The 18,237-nt window shown below is 37.1% G+C and overlaps 1 protein-coding gene across 1 annotated transcript; it reads left to right on the top strand.

Moving 5' to 3' along the window:
* Positions 1-8,724: 8,724 nt before the first annotated feature.
* LRRC4C (leucine rich repeat containing 4C) lies at positions 8,725-10,879 on the top strand. The gene has a single exon (XM_074227581.1). It carries the CDS (start codon positions 8,791-8,793, stop codon positions 10,711-10,713), a length of 1,923 nt encoding a protein of 640 aa, XP_074083682.1. The 5' UTR covers positions 8,725-8,790; the 3' UTR covers positions 10,714-10,879.
* Positions 10,880-18,237: the final 7,358 nt, after the last annotated feature.

Genomic DNA, 18,237 nt, shown 5'->3' with positions numbered 1-18,237 from the left:
AGCTTGAATGTCAAATTATCCTGAATATTATGTTATCAGTTGATTTTCACAATTGTGTCTAACTGCTTATGACTCTGGAGTGATTTTCTATTTACTTCTCTAATTCATTTGAGAGATAAAGAAACTGAGTCCAAGAGTTAATTGGCAAGCCCAAGATCACAGCAAGTAAATATATGAGGTCAAATCTGAACTCTGGTCTTTCTGCTCCAGGCCTAGTGCTCTGTGAACTGAGCCACCTAGATACAGAGGCTTCATGGATAAGGCAATAATCTCATTCTTGGTCATCAAAAATCTTGACTTTAACTCAAGAATTTTTTTATATCAAAAGTTCATCAAGACCTAGGAAATATGGAATCATATTTTCCATTTTCATGTTTCATGACTACTAACTGGGAACATGCTAGTGAATGGTTTAAAAGCAGCTGTCCAAAATCTGTGTTTGTGTGTGATGATGTACTTTTGATTTTAATCTACATTATTAACATTTTCTCAGTCATAGTAAGACTAGACATTCAGCAAAACAATATATCAGGTTTTGATTTGTTGCTTGTTCTGATTTCCGGGTTGTAAATGCTCACTCTGAGAATTTAACAATCAGCTCTAGAATACTCCTTCCACTAACCAACCAATCAAGTATTTTTTAGGCATTTGTCATGTTCCAGGAAGTGCACTGAGGTCCTAAGAGCAAAATTTAAAAAAAAATCAAATTCTTAAAAAAGCAATCCCCATCCTTAAGGAGCTTATATATTTCATGATTGAAAGAATATGCGCCTAGAAGGTTTGTTATTTAGTCATTGAAGTCCTATTTGCCTCTTTGTTACTCCATGGAGAAGATTGTCTGGGTTTTTTCCCTGTGGGGTGATTTTCCATTTCCTTCTAGTGGGGATTAAGGCAAACAGAGGTTAAGTGACTGGCCCAGAGTCATACATCTGAGACAGGACAAAAGATCTACACAGTTCCTATAAGATCCCTTGTAAGGGCAAGAAGAATTAGCCCCTGGAGTATATCAGAAAAAGCCTCTGGAGGTGGAATCACTTGAAAGAATGCAAGGATGACAAGCATCCAGCATCAAATATAAACACAGACCCAGAAAATCCCCAAGTCCACCCTTTAATTCAGGTAACAAGTTGGCCATGTATATTTCATAACTTCATAAATAATCAACCTGGAAAAGTGACTCTGATCAAAAGGAGGCAGGCACCGCTAGAGCCCGCCATGAAGTATGCTTATTTTGATGCATGATGTGAAGGCAAACAGCAAGAAAAACAAATTAATTTTATTTTTAGCCTAGCCAAGTTGTGACTTCATTTCAGAGCTAGGGTTTTAAGATCCAATGGATCTGACTTTCAGTTTATAAACCAGCATTTTATTTATTTTATTTTATTCTTATTTCTTTCTCTCTATCATAATATTATATTCCTGAGGATTGTGCCTGGGATAATTAAGGTGGTCTTCAGTATTTTTGTTTCCCTAAAAAGGAGTTGCAGCTCTGCCAACTTCTAGTATCTGTTTAAATGCTGCCTCCTGCATAAGACTCTCAATCAAGAAATAAGCATACATTATATCTATATATCAGACATTAGTTTAGGTTCTGGGGAAAGAAACAAAATGGTGATACTGCCCCTGCCCTCAATGAGGTTATTTTCTATTTGGGTATATTACTCATAGTACCCTTATCTGGGGATTCTGCTGTAATAGGCATAGCTTTCTCTTCCCCCAATACTTTAAATATACAAAATATGTGTTTTAGGTAGAAATGGGGCTGATTTTGTCCCAGGTCTGCCTACCCTTCCCCTGCAGGGACTCTTGTTTCATTCTTTTGGTTTTTGTAGATTTAGTCTCCTACCACAAAGCCCATCACTCAATTGGTGCAAGCACAGTATATTTACAAAGCACATAGTAGGTATTTAGTAAAAGGTTGTTAACTTTGGGTTAAATACAGTCTTATGGAAATCGAATTGCTCTAATTCCTAATCAAATATTAGAAGAAACTGAGTTCTTAATTGGTTTTAGGAAGGTATGCATACATGCCTTGTGAAGGTCTACTAATCCTTCCTATTGAGAGATAAGGCCCCTGAGGATAGGGCAATTCCTTTGTTTATTTGTTTTCCACACACCCCCATTTAAAATAAAACAAAGTTCTATCAATATGTTTTGTTTGAACATTATTAGTCATTTCCAAGTTATTTTCACCTCAGGCAGATTTCTCTAGTAACAAAGTAAAACAATGAAGTATTACAGTTACACACACCTGTGGCTCTCTCTCAACCTTCTCCATTTGAAAGTATTCTTTTCCTTTAATTAACAGGAATGTATTTTCTCTTCCATATCACTTTGCATCCCACTGGAGGGAGAAGAGGATGAAGAGGGAAAGAAAGAGGAGGAGGGAGAGGGAGAGGGAGAAGGTGAGGAGGAGAGAAGAGATAGTGGCAGAGAGATGAGAGAGAGATAGAGAGAGAGAGAGAGAGAGAGAGAGAGAGAGAGAGAGAGAGAGAGAGAGAGAGAGAGAGAGAGAAAGGACAGATAGAGGCAGAGACAGAGACAGAGACAGAGGACAAATTTCTTAATTCTCATACAAAAAAAGAAACCTATTTTATGCTGTATCTTGAATATAAGAGGTATATATTTTGATTCATCACTGGCCCTTTAAAATTATGGATGGCCATTGCACTGTTCATAGTTTCTACAGATTTCATCATTGTCTTTACAATGTTGTTTTGTTCTTTTTAAAATAAATTATTGTATTGGTTTTGTTCATTTCATTCCTCATTTTTTCTATACACATCTTCAATATTATTCCTTTTGGAAAGTCACTGAACTTCTCAATGACCCTTGGCAACTTCTCTAAAATAGGGTTCTCCAACAGTCTTAGTGCAGTTCTATCTGTAATCATAGTTATTTTTAAAGATTTTATTTATTTTGAGTTTCACAATTTCCCCCCAATCTTACTCCCCCCCCCCCCAGGAGGTAATTTGTCAGTCTTTCCATTGTTTACATTGTTTCCCTTTTTTTCTTTACACTGATCCAAACTGAATGTGATGAGAGAGAAAAATCATATCCTTAAGGAAGAAACAAAGTATTTAAGAGATAGCAAGATCAGACAATAAGATATCAGTTGGGTTTTTTCCTAAATTAAAGGTAATATTCCTTGGTCTTTGTTCAAACTCCACAATTCTTTCTCTGAATACAGATGGTATTCTCCGTTGCAGACAGCCCCAAATTGTCCCTGGTTGTTGCACTGATGGAATGAGCAAGTCCACCAAGGTTGATCATCACCCCCATGTTGCTGTTAGGGTATACAATGTTTTTCTGGTTCTGCTCATCTCACTCAGCATCAGTTCATGCAAATCCCTCCAGGCTTCCCTGAATTCTCATCCCTCCTGGTTTCTAATAGAACAATAGTGTTCCAATTCATAGTTTTTCTGACAAAACAAATAGCAGTGTGTTCATAGGAAAAATATAGATGATTCATTTAAATACATGATATATACATTATATATATATATATATATATATATATATGTATGTATATGAAAGACAGCAACTATGCCTTGATTATCCTTTCATCTCTAGTCATTCATTATACAATGCTTTGTACATAATACTCATTAAAATTGCTAATGAAAGGGGCAGCTAGGTGGTGCAGTAGACAGAGCACAGGCCCTGGAGTCAGGAGGACCTGAGTTCAAATCCAACCTGAGACACTTAATAATTACCTAGCCTTGTGGACTTGGGCAAGCCACTTAACTGCATTTGCCTTGCAAAAACTAAAAAAAAAAATGCTAATGAAAGAATGAATGAATCGAAATAACCTCTTTGTATATGGTCTACATGAAGATTATTGTGCCACCTATAGATTTTTCTTTCATTTATAACATTCAGTAGGGGATATTGTTCAAGTCTAAACTTGAAACATTTTCAATTGTTATTTTATTTTAATTGTTTATTAAATTATTTTAATCCTTATTTTTAATAACATAAGCAAATGCAAAGGAGGAAGTTCACAAAAAGGAACCATCTACAACGATTGGTTTCTTTCTCTATGAGAGACCACAAGGTGAAGCAGCTAAGGGACCAAACTTGGAGCCCTGAAGGTGTGGATTCTGACATTTACTAACTGTGAGATATGATCAAGTCCTAGTCCCCCAGGGTCCCTAGCAACCAGGTGATATTTCTGATGGGTTACTGAAGCACATCAGTGGAGAAAACTGACAGTCTGAGCACCCTTTGTGATTGGAATCTCAACTTCTTCCTCTCACAAAAACAAAACAAACAAAACAAAACAAAAAAAGTTAGCAAAAAGTCTTTAGAGGTAAATAGATAGGAAGAACTTTAAATCCCACCCCTCTTCTCCATGCATAAAGAAAACCTAAATTATGTTAATATAGCCACAAAAGTATGATAGTCCCAAATAAATGAATGAAGAAGTAATTTACTAAGCATTGTAAATTTTTTAAAAAGTTCTTTCTCATGGGGGCAGCTAGGTGGCACAGTGGATAGAGCACTGGCCTTGGAGTCAGGAGGACCTGAGCTCAAATCAGATTTCAGAAATAATTGCCTAGCTATGTGACTTTAGGCAAGTCACTCTTAACTTTATTGCCTTAAATAATTTTTTTAGGGTTTTTGCAAGGTAAATGGGGTTAAGTGACTTTCCCAAGGCCACACAGCTAGGTAATTATTAAGTGTCTGAGGTCAAATTTGAACTCAGGTCCTCCTGACTCTAGGACTGGTACTTTATTCACTGTGTCACATAGCTGCCCCAATAAATAAAATTAAAAAAAAAAAAACAAAGTTCCTTCCCACGAGGAGTCCAACTTCAAGCCCAGAATTCTTTACAGTGCAACCATAGAAACTTTTCATTCATTCAGTCAATCAATAAAAATTTATTAAGTATCTACTATGTTGGAGGCAATGTTCTTAGTGCTGGGGATACAAAAAGGCAAAACCAGTCCTTTCCTTCGAGGAATTCCCAATCTAATAGGGGAGACAATGAATAAATAAATAGATCCAAAACAATCCTATAGGTTAAATAGAAAATTGTAAAATGCTGTTACATATCACTCATTCTGTTAGTGACCCTTCTGGCTACATCTTTCTTATGCTTCAACCCATGTACTATTTATTGATGTCCCAGAAACACTGGTAGAACAAAGAAAGAGAAAGCTATATTGAGGAAAACAGGACATCCTTTGGGAAGTGACTCTAGGGTGTCAGAGCAGTTAAATATAAAACCTCCCAAAATAAATTCATAAGTATACATTGTCTGACAATATCATTTTGAAGATTGAATATATTTAAATGGATTTCACTTTGATGTGAGAAATAAATTTTTATGCACTCATATATCGTAACATGGCATTTTGATGCCAAATGAAACCATTTGGAACTTAAAGTGGGGAACCTGTCTGGGAGGGTAGTTTGCTCCAGTCGATCCATTCATTATGCATTCAGTTGCTCTATGTTATAAATGTGCTCTGAGCCAGCTGTAATTCATAAGACTTCACTTATGGCTGATTTATAGGGAATTTCATTAATCGCTACTCCAGAGAGACCTTGCAGAAAAGCAATAGATAGAAAATGCGCCACAGCCTGGAAAGGAAGTAAGGAAAAAGTCACCAGGAAAGCAAGACACTGTGACTCAACAGGAAGTAATGATGAAGGGGAAGCCCAGACAGTTCATTCCTCCCTGTCTTCTTAGAAGAGACTGAATGGATGGAGCTTGGTGTAACTATATACAAATAAGTCTGTGTAAGCATTAGTGACATGTCTACTATGAAAAGACTATAAGAAATACAGTATCTGAAGAATGCCTGGCATGTTGTTGGCATTTGGTCAGCATTCTAGCCTCCTTATTAGGATGGTAATGATCCACACTAGCCCTACTGCTATGAGCTTATTATGTATAAGCAGATCTCTGCAGAGTTAGCTCTAAATAGTCATTTCTTATTTCCTCTCAACATATTAAACAAAGTTCTTTGTCATCACAAGGAGGGAGATGAGAATAAACATGATACAAGATAGAAAAAAAGTGAATGATTTAAAATCACAATGTTCTGGTCTTTGTTGGTGACTTCATGGCTGGAGGGGTGTAATAAAGGATGCTTCTCTTACATTTCCTGTGCCCCATGCCCATCCAAGACTACAGAGTGTAGGATTACTCAGTTAAATTAAACTCAACAAATATTACTTAGGCACTTATTACTAATGAGGCTTATAAGATAACGGGGATAAAAAAGACAAATGAAATCTGTCTCTCTAGGAGCATACATTCTACTGATAGAAACAAAATGTACACAAGTAACCAAAGAATCATAAGTCTAGAATTTAGACAGATAAGACATAGATGAATAGAAAGATAGATAGATAGATAGATAGATAGATAGATAGATACTCTTCTTAGCATGTATTGGCATTGGGAATTAATAATGAGGAAATGAAAAAGTATTTTAGGGAGAAGTAAGAAATTAAATTATTTGTCCAGAATCACATAGAATCCACCAAACCCAAAGTTGATCCTACACCTTCCCAATTCTAATCTGATTGTCTATCCACTTTACCATCTATCTCTAGGTACATAATATAAAAAAAATAAGTATTTTTAATGGGGAAGAAAGGGAGGGAGGGAGGGAGTGGGAGACACAATTGAGGAAGCAGGAAAGATCTCCTTTATAATGTAGCAGTTGAGTTGATCCTAGAAATGAAGTTGACCTTTCAAGAGGTAAAGATGAGGAGGAATAATATTAATTTACTAGAAAAGAGTGTATACAAGGCTCTGAGATGAGACACACACAACTAGTTAGACTGAAATTTAAAGCATATGAAAACAAGTATGGTTCATTCACAGGTCCAACAACAGGATGAAGCTAGATGATAAGCAGAAGAGTTTCCATTTAAACTACAAGTAAAAGGGAGCTATTGAAGTTTTATAGTGCTTAGGAGATTCTATCTTTGGAACACTACATACAGTGGATAATAATATCTCAGTATCAATCAGGCTTCAAGATTTGGGAAGCTCCTTACAGTTAGTAATAAAGCAACCCAGAGAAAAGGGGGATACTTACTGAATATCACAAGTTCATAGATCATAGGAACATAGGTCTAGAGACTGAAGGGAACCTAGAGATCATAGACTCCAATCACCTCATCTTACAGATTTGCAGACTGAGTCTGAGAAAGGATAACTTAATTATCCAGGCTTCCATAAGCAGTATGTATCACATGTACTATTTGAGTCTGTGTCCTCTGACACCAAAGCCTATTTTTGTAACAGTCTTTTACCTAGGAGAGTATTCTCAGAAGAGAAATTAAAACAGATGGTTATTGAATATACAGCTCTTTATCTAAATCCTATGCCCTCTTTTTTTCTCTATTATAGGAGATAGTTTGTCAGAGTGAAAAAGGTGCCTGATTTGTTTTCAGAGGACCACTACCTATGTGGACTTGTGCATATCATAACTTCTCCTGTTCCTCTATTATCTCATTTTTAAAAGGAAGACAATTCAAATACATAGCCTCTAAGTTCTCTGAGATCCTATGACCTGACCCATTTTATATCAGAGTTATTATATTCAATTCTCATAGTTAAGAAAATGTTATCAAAGGTTTCATTATCAGATATTAAGTTGTCAGTATTGCGTGTGGTGTCAGTCCCCAAATAAAAAAGAGAAGCTGTTTTTCTAAGGAAAAAAATTAAGAGGGTTAATGACTGGTTCATATAAAGATGCTAATATAATAAGTGGACCATAAGTTAAATTTGTCCAATGTTGAAGTGAAATGTCACTCAAAAGTCACAAAATTTCAAGATTTTCAAGAAAACTCATTGACCACAGAGTTCAGTTTCTCACTCTGCAACATCCCCAGCAAATAGACCAACCTACCCAAAGACCTTCAGGGAGGGGAAATCTACTGCCTCCAGAAGCAGCATTGGTACCCATGGAGGTCCCACTATGCTTTGGGAGCCATCTGATATAACGAAGCTTTTCTAGAAATCAAACATAAATTTGCTTCTTTTCATCTTCCTAGTTAGAAAAAAGCTTCTTTTGGAGAAAAACAGAACAAATCTAATCTTTCTTCTAAGTAATAGTCTTTAACACATGGAAATGCAGTTCTTTTGTCCTAACTGGGCTTTCTCTTCTCTAAGATAAACATCCTCATTTCCTTTATATCCAGGCTTTTCATCATTCTGACTGCCCTCCTTTGCATTCTCCTAAGATACTCATTTAAGACAGAGAATTTTTTTTCATGTATCTTTGTGTCTCTAATGTGTAACACAGTGCTTAGTACAATATATAAATACTGTCTTAATTGAAATTGGACTAATTGAAATTAGAGACTCTGGCTCTGAAAGTTATTATTTGGGAAAGTCCTCTCAATTGGTCTTATTTTCCTCATCTGTAACAAGATAATCTAAAACCAACTGGGTGCTCTTAGTCTTTAATCCAATGATCCGGGCATTTTATATGACATTGAGACCTTTCTAATAAATGCAATGGTCCATTCATTTTTTTCAGGTGACTGTTAAGGTATTGTGTGTGTTGGTTCCACCACTCCTGTCTTTCATTTCTTTGCACTTTCACTTATGGTCCTACTTGAGTTACATGCTTATTGGGTCAGAGCACATCTCACAATATTGAATAGCTCACCACTTGTTCTCTTAGCTCTGGGAATGGAGAGTTTGAATGTAGACCCCGGTCAATGAAAGATATTTGTCAGAGATCTAATTTTCATTGTTTTTATTTTCTTTTTCAGATTGTTTGAACTCCAGAAGGACCAACACCAAATAAATTATGAATGTTGAACAAGATGACCTTACATCCACAGCAGATAATGATAGGTCCTAGGTTTAACAGGGCCCTATTTGACCCCCTGCTTGTGGTGCTTTTGGCTCTCCAACTCCTAGTGGTGGCTGGTCTGGTGAGGGCCCAAACCTGTCCTTCTGTGTGCTCCTGTAGTAACCAGTTCAGCAAGGTCATCTGTGTGCGGAAAAATCTCAGAGAGGTCCCTGACGGCATCTCCACCAACACGCGGCTCCTGAATCTCCATGAGAATCAGATTCAAATTATCAAGGTGAACAGCTTCAAACACTTGAGGCACCTAGAGATCCTCCAGCTGAGCAGGAATCATATCCGAACCATTGAAATCGGGGCCTTCAATGGTTTGGCAAACCTCAACACCTTGGAGCTCTTTGACAATCGACTGACCACCATCCCGAATGGGGCTTTTGTTTACCTGTCTAAACTGAAGGAACTCTGGCTGCGGAATAACCCCATCGAAAGCATCCCTTCGTATGCTTTTAACAGAATTCCTTCTTTGCGTCGGTTGGACTTAGGAGAGTTGAAGAGGCTTTCATACATCTCAGAAGGGGCCTTTGAGGGTCTCTCTAACTTGAGGTATCTGAACCTTGCCATGTGCAATCTGCGGGAAATCCCGAACCTCACCCCACTCATCAAGTTGGATGAGCTGGATCTTTCTGGGAACCATTTGTCCGCCATTAGGCCGGGCTCTTTCCAGGGTTTGATGCACCTTCAGAAACTGTGGATGATCCAATCCCAGATCCAAGTGATTGAAAGGAATGCATTCGACAACCTTCAGTCACTGGTAGAGATCAACTTGGCACACAATAATCTGACCCTACTGCCTCACGACCTCTTCACGCCCCTCCATCACCTCGAAAGGATCCACCTGCATCACAACCCTTGGAACTGCAACTGTGATATTCTGTGGCTCAGTTGGTGGATCAAGGACATGGCACCCTCAAATACTGCATGTTGTGCCCGCTGTAATACACCCTCAAACCTGAAAGGGAGGTACATTGGGGAATTGGACCAGAATTACTTTACCTGCTATGCTCCCGTGATTGTTGAGCCTCCCACGGATCTCAATGTCACAGAGGGCATGGCGGCAGAGCTCAAGTGTCGGGCCTCCACCTCATTGACCTCTGTATCTTGGATTACTCCCAATGGGACGGTCATGACACATGGGGCATACAAGGTCCGGATTGCTGTGCTCAGTGATGGCACATTAAATTTTACTAATGTAACTATACAAGATACAGGCATGTACACATGCATGGTGAGTAACTCTGTCGGGAATACCACAGCTTCAGCCACCCTGAATGTGACCGCAGCAACCACTACCCCATTCTCGTATTTTTCCACTGTCACCGTAGAGACTATGGAACCTTCTCAGGACGAGGCCCGAACCACAGAGAACAATGTGGGGCCCACACCAGTCATTGACTGGGAGACCACCAATGTGACCACCTCTCTTACGCCCCAGAGCACAAGGTCAACGGAAAAAACATTCACCATCCCTGTGACTGATATAAACAATGGCATTCCGGGGATTGATGAGGTGATGAAAACCACTAAGATTATCATTGGTTGCTTTGTAGCCATCACTCTTATGGCAGCGGTGATGTTGGTCATCTTCTACAAGATGAGAAAACAGCACCATCGGCAAAATCACCATGCTCCCACTCGGACTGTTGAGATCATTAATGTGGATGATGAGATTACAGGGGACACACCCATAGAGAGCCACTTGCCCATGCCTGCTATAGAACATGAGCACCTAAATCACTATAACTCTTACAAATCTCCCTTCAACCACACAACAACAGTTAACACAATAAACTCAATACACAGTTCAGTGCATGAACCGTTGTTGATTCGAATGAACTCGAAAGACAATGTACAAGAGACTCAAATCTAAAACATTTACAAAAGTTACAGAGAAAAAAAACAACAGACGGTTTATAAAAAAATGACACAAATGACTGGGCTAAATCTACTGTTTCAAAAAAGTGTCTTTACAAAAAAAACAAAAAAGAAAAGAAATTTATTTATTAAAAATTCTATTGTGATCTAAAGCAGACAAAATCATGTGTATTCCTCAGAACCTGTTTTGCTGCATTTATTTACCCTTCCTTCCCCTGCTGCCCTCCCTCCCTCTTTGCCATATTTTTCATAGAAGATCTCAAACCCCTAAAGAACTGGTCTAGGAAATTTTGTAAGAATTCTGTTACACTTTGGGATTTTTATGGTGAATTCTAGTGGTGAGATTCGGTCTATTTTGTCTCTTCTGTTTTTTCTTTTTTTTCTTCTTCTCATGCCCTTATGAAATACTCCAATGGGGGAATGCAGTATTAGACATAGATTTATAAGAGAGAAAGAGGAAAAAAATGCAAAATCTTATATTTTTCATGTAATGACCTGTTCTGTATTTACTGGGAGGATCATTCTGTGGAAAAGAAAAGAAAAAAAGAAAAAAAGCAAACAAATAAGAGATTAATTTACATGTCAAAATCTATAAATCCCATGATCTTTTAATGACTCTAGAACCAGAATTTGTAGTTTAAAAACAAAAAAAAAACTAAAATAAGGTTATAAATAAAATATTGTTGGTTTTTTTCTGTACTTGGACAGAGCTTATTTGAAGCGTGGCTCAAATGCTAGAAGGTGCTTAGAGTGTCTCCTCCTGCCCCTGGAAAAGAAATATTAAATATTCTTTAGCCATGCCACCTACAGACTTTAGTATCTGGGGTTGGTGCTGCTGACTCCTCCTAGAACCCGGGATCCTTTGGCGGGGGGATGCTATGATATTTTTACTTCACATTAAGGCCATCAATAGAATTTGGTAAGCATTAAAGGGTCAAAAGACATATGGAGTTCAATTGAATTCCTCTCTGTAAGAATTACTTCAAAGAAAGTCCTGAGAACTAATGGAGACTTTACCCTGGCAAATGAAAAGATATGGCAAGATTTGGTTGGGCCTTGACAAGTTCAAAATGAACCTACAATCTGGGTCTCAGATAGCTTTAAATTGTAATTGATGTACAGCACTTAAAATTCAACAGAACTTTGCAATTCAGTAAATATTTAACGAACATTGCCCTTGATGCTGGGGATACAAAGAGAAAATTGTAACAATCCCTAAGCTAAAGGCACTTACATTTCACTTAGGAGAAACCATATTAATAAGCAAATGCAAAATATATACAAATTGATGCACATAAGAAAATTTCTTGAGGGAAGTCACACATTGGGTTAGCAAGAAAGGCTCTCTTAAGAGATGGTGCTTGAACTGAACATGGAAAAGACCTAGGGAACTTGGAAATAGGAGGAGGAGGAGAGGCAGGCATCCCATTCATCAGGGAAGCACTATGCAAAGATGTAGCTGGAAGATGAAATTTTGCATATAGAGAGTAGTTAGAAAGCCACTTTGGCAGGAACATAGTTTGCATGACAGGAAATAATGTGTTAATTAGCTTAGAAATATAGGTAGGCAGTATGATATTCAGTAAACGGTTGAGGATAATTTACATTTAAGAGAGAAGGAGCAGTGCTAAAACCACTGCTGGGAAATTCTGTGATAGTCAATGCCACCAGGATGCCTTTCATTTATGCTGTCCTTCTTTCCTCTCACACCTCCCATCTTTCTACTCTAGATTACCTTGGAAGGACAAATCATGTTTCCAAATTCAACAGTTTGCTTTTTGTGAGTTAATAGTAATGACAAATGGATCACCCTTGGAGATGATGTTAAAACTATAATACCTCATTAATATTGTTGTTGACTCAAGAAAATCAGTGTGGCAAATGAGAAAAAGATGGCTCAAGAAAAATGAGGTGCTTTGGAGATAGATGAAAATCTAATAAGTTGAGGTTCCTCTTTTTTTAAAAAAATATCCTAATCTTCCCTCTGTTTGAGTGATGACCATTTAATCATTCAACAAATATTTATTAATGTAATAGACACAGTACTTGGCACTTGGGCTACAGAGACAAAAATATCACACCAATCTCTGCCTTTCGGGAGTTTACAAACTGTTGATGAATAGCCAAAAAATATTTATGAATATTCAGGTTGATCTGTGCTTTTCTCAATTTAATTCAACAAGCATACCTTAACATGCACCAGATGCTATGCCCAAAACTAGGAAGACAAAGTCAACAGTGAAATAGATCCTGGCTTTGGGGAATGTATATTCTATGAATATAGTCATCCTCTCCAAAAATATAGATCTCTAGACATATCCGTTTAAATTCATAAAATATTGGGGCGGCTAGGTGGCACAATGGATAAAACACCGGCCCTGGAGTCAGGAGTACCTGGGTTCAAATCCGGTCTCAGACACTTAATAATTACCTAGCCGTGTGGCCTTGGGCAAGCCACTTAACCCCATTGCCTTGCAAAAATCTGACAAAAAAATGAATTCATAAAATACTGGACATATTTCTTAGGTTAATCCTTTCCCTAGGAATATATTGATGATGTTTATTCTTCATTCCCAAAGAAGACCATGACAAGACAGATGCCATGACAAGCACATGAATTGGATTTGAGTGAGGGGGAGCTGTGCTAACTTTCCAGCCTCCCTTTCTCCTCAGGAGTCATCTGGGTCCAGTGGCCAGATTTGGTACTATAGAAAGGAATTTGAATGTAAAACCCAAAGATCATGTATTTAGAGCCATACAATCTAGGTTATATAAATATGAGCAAGTGACCTATTTCTGCTCTTGATTTCTTTATTAGTTTGGTTGAACTCACCATCTCTAAAGTCCCTTCTGGTTTTTAATTTGTAATCCTATTAATGGAGACTGGAAACAGGACTGTCCAGTCCCTCTGGAAACTACTTCACCAAAGAATTCAGTTGTAGACCAAGTAGTTCACAGGGAAATCTAAGGGAAAAAAACCAAAGCAGATCCTTTTCCCAGGCCAATATAATAAGCCAAATTCACTAGAATGGAATATTTAAATAATAGATTTTGAGGAACCCATCTCCTCACATATGGACAGGAATGCTTCATTGAGTACAGTAGAGTAGAAAGAGGACTGGTTCTGGAGTCAGAGGGCTCATGGTCAAATTCTGTTTTTAACAGCTACCAACTATGTGACCTTGAGCAATTAGTGGACTTTTCTGATGCCTTGGTTCCTCTTCCAAAATAAAGGATTTGGCCTCTGAAGTCCTTTTCATCTTTGATCCCATATCTTTGTGCTAAGGATGTCTGGACGGTAAGTTGGAAAGAGCATCATTTACACTGGCACTTAAGTGGAAGGTCTCCTGGAGGAAATAAGAGCAAGGCTTGGCAAAAAGGCTCTGACTGAGCAAGGATTCTGTTTCCTTTTTCTCTCCCTGCATCTCAGTAGCATCGCCCCTTCCTCATCTTTGATTGCTGAGCATTATTTAGGAGGAACAGCACACACATCTGCTGCTCTGCAGAAAAAGAAATGCCGTTTTTAGCTTTGTCATATATTGTCAATGTATTCCAATATCCTCCACATGGAACATATTCTACAGCTAGAGAAAGACACCAAAAACTGCCTCAGAAATAGCAGGCAAAGTGTGAAGAATGCGGAACACAGAGGAAGGGTATTCCTAGTTCTTATCATTTTCCCCGGTTCTCTCCCCTGCTTTCAACTTGGACATGTTCAACATATTCCTTTCCTTTTCTTCAAGGAACTAATTCTAAACACACACACACACACACACACACACACACACACACACACACACACACAGAGGCAAATTCCCTTTGACAGTAAAAGGAAATAAACAGATAAATTATAGGGCATCAAGGAAGGGAAAAGTGACTTGAAAAATATTAGCTTAGGAATCATGCTACATACAAGATACATGTCATATATCCCTTAGGATATTGAGAATGAATTTCTAAGTATGTTAAAGGAATAATAGGGCAGAGATGGCAGTGAATCATTAAGGAACCAAAGAGAAAGAAACAAGTTTAACTTTCTATATAATCTTGGAGGTATTTTTTTTTTTTTTTGGATAAAATGTTCTTGCTACAATTTTTAAATGGAAAAATCTAGTTCCTTCCTTCCATCTCTCTCCCTCTCCCTCCCCTCCCCCTCCCCCTCCCTCCCTCTTACATAGACCCACACATACACATACTGTGTAACAGTGGAAAAGACCCTAGAATCAATGTACTTGGTTTTGAATCTTGGCTTTAATTACTACTTACTTGGATGATCTCGGACAAGATACATTACCTGTCTGGGCTTTAGTACCTCACCAGTAATATGAAGGGGTGGAAATTTTGATCTCCAATGTTCTTTCCAGGTTTAAAGGCCAAGTCAAAAAAGCTTTAAACTATCTACTATCCATGTGATAAATAATTGAGGAACTAAGAAAAGCTGGGGAAAGTTTCAGCTATGAAGGAGTTCATGGTTAAAGCCAATCATTAATGGCTAAGATTGGGTCAGGAAAGCCTTTTCAAAGATAAGACAAGATAAAATAGAGGTTTTGGCAACATTTCGAGAAGCAATAGGGATGTCAGAGCATTTCAGCTATAGAATAGTCTCTTCAAGGCACAGACATAGGAGATGAAACACAGAATTTGTAAGATAGTAAGTAAACCATATAAGTATGGCTTCATTTTAGGTAAGTCCATGTCAGCAGCAAAATTAAAAAATACTGAACCTAATCAAACATGCTCTTTTTTTGGACAACCAGAAATCAGGATAGGTCAATATTTATTATAACTGTTGGATGAAGGGAATGTCAGGAGTTTGAAGGGATATCTCCCAATGTGGTATTTATACATTAGCAATGTGAAGCATCAAAATCCACTACATCTCCATAGTCTGACCTTGTGCAAATGGGTTCTGTATTTCCTCTCAAAAATAGAGGACTTTGTAATAATAAGGTCTCTTACGTGGTCCCTGAAAGGATGCCAAAAAAAAGTTGGGTTTAATATTAGGAGCCCCTGTTGCCTTTTTCATCTGCATGAGTATCTAGAATCCTGATATTTCTTAAAAAGCCTGAAAGATCTTTTTAGTCATGGATGATGGATAAGTAATAAATTATAAGGGTTGAGAGTTGGTTCAGTGATTTTATTGTTGAGAATAATAATAATAGTAATGCATTTAGCACTTTGAGATTTATAAACAGACATACACTCCTTTTTAATCTCACTACAAAGGTGTAGATAGTTCAGAAATAAGCATGATTATCATTTTCTCTATTATACAATTGAGAAAATGGGGTCTTGAAGAAATTTAGTAAAGGACATACAACTTAAAAAAATCCAGGCTGAGAACTAAATCATCTCGGTCCTAAACCCAGCACTATATATTATACCACAATGTCACTCAAGCTTTATCTTCTCATCTTTTTTTCCTGCTCTTTGAAGTTGGGAAAAAGCTGTCACCTGTATCACATTATCAAAAACTAAAGCAATGACGAGGGTGTAAGACATTATTATATGAAATCTACAGAATGGGAAGTCCAACTTTGATACTATTGGAAAAAAAGAAGAAAATAATGAAGGAAGAAATAAAGTACCAAGGACTGGTTAAAATGGTTTGTTCTTAAGTATAAAGTGTATACAAAGGGAGCCCCAAGGTCTTGGACATCACATTTATTGAAATCACATGATGCCATTTTCTTTCAGTGCACTCTACTGATATGTAAAAGAAGCAGAGATTCCTCATTATTATAATGGGAAAACATGAAGCCCTTCACTTTTCAAATGGTGTTTTCTTTTGGAACTTGGTTTTTAGCCCCAAAACAGCAAGTATCCTTATCCCATAGTCAGTGCAGTCTTTGAGTGTCTCAAATGTAGACAATATATATGAACATGTCCGTGGCATGGCTATATACGTCTTTCTGCTTCCATCTCAGTAGATTTGTAGTATAGAACAATGATTTCTATATTTCTAGGTATAACAGTCTTTTCTGTAAACTGTTACTTTTTTGATTTCAACAACTCCAAAAAAAAAGCATACGAGTTGGTGAAACCTTTATAAATAGTCATCATTTTTACAATAGCTAGATGAATTTTCGATGAGAATACTTTGTGATGGATTCCTGTTAAAGTGTTAGATTAGATATTCTTTGAGGAGATTCTGTGGACATTATAGACCTGAGTAATTTGCTCAAAGACTCACTTGAGTCTTTCTAGGATGGATAAACAGTGACTTCAATTCCAAGTTTGTTTTATGGAAGCCTACTATGTAGGAATCATCAAATAGCTATCCTCCAAAGTCAATCATGTGCTCAGCTCTATGCTAAGCACTGGGAGTCCAGATACATTATGTTTTATTTGCCAACGATGAATTTTAATTCCTGAAAACTCTACCTAAGAGATTAACCAGCTGTAGCTTTTTCCATTCCCTCCAACCCATCAGGATACAGATGAAAATCCATCTGGCTCTGAAACTCCTCTTAAAGATTTTTTGACAATCCACTGTCAAATCAGGGCCAATATTAGAAAGGAGAGTGTAACATTTTCCAAACATGTTCAGTGGTCTTTGTCATGTTGTTTTCTAGAGTGAATCAATGAGAACCTGAAGTGATGTCAGCTATCCTTAACAGAATTTTGAGACAGAACCATTTGAAGGGAAACTAAATGTTGTGCAAGTAGGAAGTAAGATAGTTTCTGCTGATTACTCAAGATAAATGAGGAGTATGGTTTCTCCTAAAATTATTCAATGGAGTGAGCATTTTTTAAATGAGCTACAGAGCACAAAATCTTCTGAAACATTGTAGGATAAAAGAAGATCAATTCTACTTTCACAAATATTTTATTCTCCATCTTTATTATTACCTCAGTGCCATGGATTTGGCCATTTTCTAATTGACATTTTATCCATTTTTTTCTTAACTGGTCGACAGTGGGAGCAGCATCTATATATGTGTTTCAGAAGAAGGCAAAGAAGTGAAAAAGTTATTGGATTTGATAAACAGAGTGGAATGCTCTTGTTCTAGGGTGGAAGTAAAACATTTCTTTACTCCATGTTCATTGAACCACTTATAACTATTAGGATTTGACAATAGTTCTGAGATATTAAGAAATTTAAACCTGCTGATCCTTGTGATATACTGAAATCATAGAATATAGCATTCAGGAGTGTGGTTATTCATTTGTAGTGCAGTATTCTGAATATGTATTTTTTTATAAGTGGCTATTTTAAGTTTAAGAGTGTACAAATGTAAACATCTTGGAAGTTGAAGGGCCTCAAGATTATGTTTTTTGCAGATTAGTGAAAGCAAATAGAGCTATTTCATTTGATGAAAAGAAAACTTATAGAGAACATGATAATTTATCAAATATTTGATAAATGGTCAAATTTATTTTTGGTTTTTGCCTCTGTATCCATGGACTCATATAGGACTTTCCCAATACTGAGTACTGTTAAATATATATATATATATATATATATATATATATATATATATATATATATATATATATATATATATATATATAATAT

This window comes from Macrotis lagotis, chromosome 3 (assembly GCF_037893015.1).
Source record: "Macrotis lagotis isolate mMagLag1 chromosome 3, bilby.v1.9.chrom.fasta, whole genome shotgun sequence".
Lineage (NCBI taxonomy): Eukaryota > Metazoa > Chordata > Mammalia > Peramelemorphia > Peramelidae > Macrotis > Macrotis lagotis.
Note: the sequence above shows the minus strand (reverse complement) of the source record. Positions and strands in the feature narration are given on the sequence as shown.

Bases quoted from the DNA above. Each gene is read 5' to 3' on its own strand.
- LRRC4C (XM_074227581.1), top strand. From the start codon at position 8,791: ATGTTGAACAAGATGACCTTACATCCACAGCAGATAATGATAGGTCCT.